Source organism: Marmota marmota, unplaced genomic scaffold, assembly GCF_001458135.2.
Source record: "Marmota marmota marmota unplaced genomic scaffold, marMar, whole genome shotgun sequence".
Classification (NCBI taxonomy): domain Eukaryota; kingdom Metazoa; phylum Chordata; class Mammalia; order Rodentia; family Sciuridae; genus Marmota; species Marmota marmota.
The window spans coordinates 42422902-42429448 of record NW_025999990.1 but is presented as its reverse complement, the minus strand read 5'-3'; the positions used below and the strand labels follow the sequence as shown (position 1 = coordinate 42429448).

Below are 6547 nucleotides of genomic sequence, written 5' to 3'. Positions count from 1 at the left end.
AAAAATTTTTTTTTTTTTTTTTTTTTTTTTTTTTTTTTTGTGGTGCTGGGGATCAAACCCAGAGTCTTGTACATGCTAAGCAAGAGCATTACTGCTAAGTTATATGCCTAGCACCAAAGAATTTTTAAAATTTTATTTTTACTGCCTTGGGTTTCTCATTAGGAAATGAGAAAAATATTCATTATTCCCTTAGTATATTTTATTTATATATAAAAGTCAGCTATGTGAATTTACACAAATACTTTATTTGCCAAGTTATATCATTGAATATATCATCTATTTCTAGCTTTTCATTATCTTTATGCTTCTCCCAGTTTTTAAACTGTGAATTTTTGAATTTTTGTCTGATTATTAATTGCTTCAGATGAAAACTTTTGTGCTATTTGTGCTCAGGTACTAAATAAGTAGTATTGATTGAGGACTGAGTAGTAGTTCCTTTAAAAATTATACCATTATTTATTTAATGATATTTCTGTTGTTGGGTATCTTCCTCCTGCTGTTGCTTTAGCAGGGTGTCAGTAAACATCCTTGTATACTTCTTTGAACATTTTGCATATGTTCCCTTAGGATAGATTCCTAGAAGTGGAATTGCTGTGTTAAAATATCACATTAAAACAATCTGATCTCTATGTCACTTTAGCCAGGATTGAGTGCCATTTAAAGATCTGGTGTAAAAGAAGCTATAAGAGAGTTGGGTTGTGTGTGTGGGTGGGGGGGGGGCACAGTAGGGGGTGATATATATATAAAGGAGCTTCCGTTCTTTAATGGAATAAGATACTTATCACCTTTTCTATATGCTAGTACTATTAGGCATAAATTTGCTTCTAAATTTTCACAGTAACACCCAGGATTGCTCTTCTAAGTCCACATTTTCTATACTTATTAAAATTTGCATTATAATTATACATAATAATTGAATTTATTATGCTGTATCTATTCATGCACAGTGTACTTTTTATTGTACCTCAGGTGCATACCCATTCAGATTGCTTAATATTTTTTTTCTTATAAAAGATAAGTGGTGAGCTGGGGCTGTAGTTCAGTGGCAGAGTGCTTGCCTAGCATGCACGAAGCACTGGGTTCAATCCTCAGTACCACATAAAAATAAACAAATAAAATAAAGGCATTCTGTCCCATCTACAACTACAAAAAAAAAAAAAAAGTAAAAAAAAGTAAGTGGTAAGGAACTTCATTCAGGTAACCAAGTTATGGTGAAGTAAGGATTAACATTGAAGTAAATAGGAAAATTAAGAAGACAAGGAATCAAAGAAATGGATTTGGTATCATCTTTTCCTACTTTGTACTGCTATGTAGTTAATTGCTTCTACTTCTTGTCCTCACTTTCCTTACTTACTACATAAGTAATTGGCAGTGTCAAATGAGATAAAAATTTTGGTTTGTTTTTGGTAAAAGTATCTTTAAAGTTGAACGTGTTACGCACATTTCAAATACCAGGTATTTGTTAATAGTTCTTATTTGGGTGTGTATTTTTGAAATACAGTGTTGATGATTCAGTTTTCACTTTGATCTTTAAAATTAGAAAGCTAAAAGTTAATAAAGTATCTTGAAAGTATCTGAAGATCAAGTTTATAATTTTTATAGGTGTTTTTGAAAGCAGTGTTCAGTGTGCTTGTTAACCAACCTAGAGCTACTCTTCTGTGGTACCTGTGGTCTGAAATTTTTGTCTGTTTCAGGTATGCCATATTTTGTCTGTTTCAGGTATCACATATTTTCATAGGTGATTTTCTGTTTTTTCTTTTCCTTCTTAGTCTGATCTGAAGTGTGTTCAAGATGCCAAAGGAGGTTCTTTCTACAGAGATCATTGCCCTGTGCTAGGTGAGTTAGCGGATTAGAGAAGATTTCAAAATAATTTGTCAGAGTTCATAAAATCAGAAGTTAGACTTTAAGCAAATTAATTTCCATTACAGATACTTAGAAAAACACTTCTTTATTTTTATTTTAGTTTTAAAGCATTTGTTCATTTTTTAAATGATTTCTTTAGGCCCAGAAAGATTTGTCATGTCTTGAGAATTGATATACTCTTTATGTCATAATTTATATTTGAAAAATTTATCTTTTAATATAAATTTATATCATTGAAAATCTTTGCATTAGATTGCATCAATGTTGTATCTTGTGCTCTGTTGAGAATAGAATTTGACAAATAGAATAGAATTTAGTGATTATAAATTCTTTACACAGTTTCTGTAAAAGTGTAATATTAAGAGTTGCTCCATGGGCTGGGGTTGTAGCTCAGTGGTAGAATGCTTGCCTTACATGTGTGAGGCACTGGGTTCAATTCTCAGCATCACATAAAAATAAAAATGAATAAAATAAAGGTATTGTGTCCATCTACAACTAAAAAAAAAAAAAGGAGTTGCTCCTAGATTAATACAGTAAATATGTCATGTGTCACTAAAATTTGAAAACCCAAACTACTTTCATTTTATAGATTCTTTAGTGTTATCAGAATTGACATTTACAGTTCTCTTCTTATTAAATATTTAGTCTCTGAATGCTTTCCTTTCTCATTTGAACTATATTTTCCTCTTTCCAAACCATTGACTTGCCTTTTTGTGAAAAAGTGCCATTTTCTTGTAGCACACCTTACATTTTTAAAAAAGGGAAATGTAGACAAATACTTATATTTTTGATGAGCTCATTAATTTCTTTTATTTTCAGAAACTTTTTTCTTGCCTTCAAAATAAAAAGGCAGAATCAATGTATGTTTTGGTTCCCTTATGTATAGTGTTTTATGATCAAAATGTCTTTGAGAACTTCGAAAATCCAGGGAATGAATTTTGAAATGTAAAAAAAAAAAAAAAAAAAAATGTTCTTTAGGCAAAAATCACAAGATCTCCTTGTTCAAAAAATAATACTAAGCATTTCAGAGGAAAAAAAACAAAAACAAACCCAGGTTTTTTTTTTTTATATTTTCTGGGTACTTTTGCTTTGGTGCAGTGATAGTCAATAAGTCATCCAGGCAGAAAAGTGAATATTTTCAACACCCAGAATGTTGTGTTCTGATATAGGTGATATAGCCCTTTATAGAGTCTACTCTTGCTCGTTTACCTGTTAGTAAGCCATCACATTACAATTTTTTGTTTGTTCATTTTTATGGTGCTGGGACTGTGCATGCTAGGCAAGTGCTCTGCCTTTGGAGTTACTTTCCTTTCCTAAATTATTAGTTTTTGAAGTCTGATGTTTGTTTTTTTTCTTTCTGTTTTTAAAACTCCCGGTTCTAGAATCTCATACTTAAAGTGAATTTTTAAAACATTTTAAGATTAGATGAAATCTAGAACTAAAATATCTAGATGTTTTTCTTGTTTAAAAGTAATGCAGTTGTGGCTGGGCACAGTTACACCTGTAATTCCATTGTCTTGGGCGGCTGAGGCAGGAGGATTGCGAGTTCAAAGCCAGCCTCAGCAAAATCAAGGCACTAACCAACTCAGCGAGACCCTGTCTCTAAATAAAATATGGCTGGGGATGTGGCTCAGTGGTTAAGTGCCCTGAGTTCAATCCCTGGTACTCCCCACGCCCTAAAAAAACGTAATGCAGTTGTGAGGGAGGTTGGCTATGGGTATAAAATTAGAGTTAGGAATAAGTTCTAGTGTTCTGTAGCACAGTAGGGTGACTATAGTTGATAATTTGTTGTATATTTCAAAATAGCTAGAAGAGAGAATTTTGAATCATCTTACCACAAAAAAGGATAAATGTTTAGGTTGATGTGTATGTTGATTACCCTGATTTGATCATCACACATCATATACACACACACACACACACACACACAAACACACAGTTACTTTGTATCAGAAATAAGATACTTATTCCATAAAATAAAAGATTGTAAGGAAATAATAAGACTAATATGTTGGCCAACAAATGGATAAAGTAGTTCAAATGGACAGATTCCTAGAAAGAAAAAACTACCAAATGATTAAAGAAAAAAAAAGTTGGAATAGAGCTATAGCAAGAGATTGAATTAGTAATCACATACATACAAAATGCAGTTGCATGGTGTTGAATTTCTTTTCCCCTTTTCTTTTTTAAATTACCTCTGAAATTATAGGTGAGCAAAATGGCAACAGGAATCCTGGAGGATTGCAGATTGGTGACCTGGTAAATATAGATCTTGACCTAGAAATTGTACAGTCTTTGCAACATGGTCATGGAGGATGGACTGATGGAATGTTTGAGACTTTAACTACAACTGGAACTGTTTGTGGCATTGATGAAGACCATGACATTGTAGTACAGTATCCAAGTGGCAATAGGTTAGTAATATTTCTCAATTTTTGATAATGACAAAGTTAGTATGTAGAGAAAAAGAAGAAAGCAAATAATGTGCTGTAGTCAAAGACTTGTTAACAACTAGCTCTTAGGTGGGAGATTAAAATGCAGAGTATATTGGTGAGGCAGAGAGAAACAAGCAAGAGGTCTGTGTAAAGTATGTGAATTTATATTTTTATGGTATAAAATTCTATATATTTTTTATTTTTCCTTCAGGAGTAAAATACATTATATCAGCAACAGGTCCCAGTTCATAATGGACTGTATCATCTACAATGAATGAAAGAAGTAACATCACAAATCCTTTGGCCCTCTAGGGTCATCTCTTGCTAGTGCAGCCCTTCCTTGTTTTAGACATGGACGCATACACTGTCTTATCAGCAATGTAGAATCTCATGTATTTCCTCACTTTTGCAGCATTTTATGTGCTGCTTCATCTATGTGGATTTAATTCTCCTGCAGCCTATGACTATTGAGTTAATATGTTTTTATTACCTCTCCTCTTCCACCCTTCCTGATATTTAGATTTCCTATTGTCTATTTAATTTTTTTTTCTTTAAAATTTGACTTCTTGGAGTTTCTTTGAGTCTGGGCCTATGCCTTTTATTTTGGCCTTGGGGGCCAAAATCTATCCCATTTACTAGTATATTGTATTTTAAAGTAAAAGCAGTAGTTGCATTGAATAATAGTCTCACTGACAGAATAAAACAAATTAACATTAAGTTGCTTAAGTATGGAATTAGCTCTGATTGTGTCCAAATCTTAAAGGTATGTGGAATCATATCAATAGATGCAGAAAACTTGTATGACAAAACTCTTTAATAGTCTTTGTTATTAAAAACACTAAACATATTAGGGACAAAATGGAATTTCTTTGGCTATATTAAAGGGCCTGATAAAGGGCATCTAGAAAAAACCCATGGATAAAAATCATACTTAATGGTGAAAGATTGAATACTTTCCCCCCTTTTCCTCTTATATTTAACATTATACTTGAGGTTCTAATGAGGGCAGTTAGACAGGAACAGAACTAAAAGGATGAAGCTAGAGACAGGAAGATGTAAAACTGTTCACAGGTGATGAGAACTTGTTTATAGAAAAATCTGAAGAATTTGGGTGTGATGGCACATACCAGTAATCCCAGGGAGCTGAAGGCTGAGTTGGGAGGATCACAAATTAAAGACCAACCTTGGCAATTTAGCCCTTACCTTAAAAAGGGCTGGAGATGTAGCTCAGCAGGAACAAGCATCCCAGGGTTCAATCCCCAGTACAACAAAACCAAACAACAAAAACAACAAACTAAGGAAATTACAGTAACAAAAAAAAAAAAAAAAGAAGCAACAAAAAAATATTGATAAGCAGCTGCTGGGCCTGGGACCTCCAGCACCATGGTGTTGGAGAAGACCTTTAAGCAGCGCCGCACCTTCTAACAAAGAGCAGAAGACATGCAACTCATCTGAGAGCAGCATCCCACCAAGATACAAGGGTGAGAAGCAGCTGCCTGGCCTAGACAAGACCAAGTTCCTTGTGCCCAACCCCGTCAACATGAGCGAGCTCATCAAGATATCTAATCAGAAGGCGCTTGCAGCTAAACACAAACCAGGTCTTCTTCCTCTTGGTCATGTTGAGTTTCTTGGGATTGTGGACATGTGCCAAATCCAGTATTACTCCATCTTAACTTGATTTCATCTGCAAAAGACCCTACTTACAAATAAGGTCACATCAATAGTTACTAGGATTAGGATTTCAATATATATTTTGGGTGCAGGAGGAATAATTCAAGCCACAACCGATGGTAGTATTTCCACAAGTAATATACAAATTTAAAATAATCTCTATCAAGATTCTGTTGCCTTTTTTTTCTTGCAGAGATTTGACAGACGGATACTAAAATTAATGAGAAAATTCAAGGAATCCAGAATAACCAAAAAACTAAGTTGGAGATCTCATGTGTCCCAGTTTTAAAAATTAAAAACATATCTAAGATAGTGTATTAGTGATAAATGTTGAATATACAGATTGATGGAATAGAGAATCTAGAAATAAACCCTTGCAGTTAAGTTAGTTGATTTATTTTTTTCTTTTTAATTTAGGTGGTACTGGAGATCAAACCTTAGGGCCTCATGCCTGTGAGGCAAGTGCTGTACCATTGAGCTGCATCTCCAGCAGGTCTCTTGATTTTGGGCCAGTGTTAAGATAATTCAGTTGGGGGGTGGTGGTGGTGTGTTGCGTAGAGAGAGCCTCATCTCACATG

General features: G+C 33.8%; 1 protein-coding gene and 1 pseudogene across 1 annotated transcript in view; both read left to right on the top strand.

The window, feature by feature from the left end:
• Positions 1 to 6547, top strand: part of Mib1 (MIB E3 ubiquitin protein ligase 1) — a 132507-nt gene that overhangs the window by 35731 nt on the left and 90229 nt on the right. Inside the window, exons 5-6 of the mRNA XM_015482491.2 lie at positions 1770 to 1836; positions 4073 to 4277. Coding sequence (XP_015337977.1) covers positions 1770 to 1836; positions 4073 to 4277 — 272 coding nt within the window. The remainder of the gene's footprint in view (positions 1 to 1769; positions 1837 to 4072; positions 4278 to 6547) is intronic.
• LOC107139281 overlaps positions 5839 to 6547 on the top strand; it is an 8171-nt pseudogene continuing 7462 nt past the window's right edge.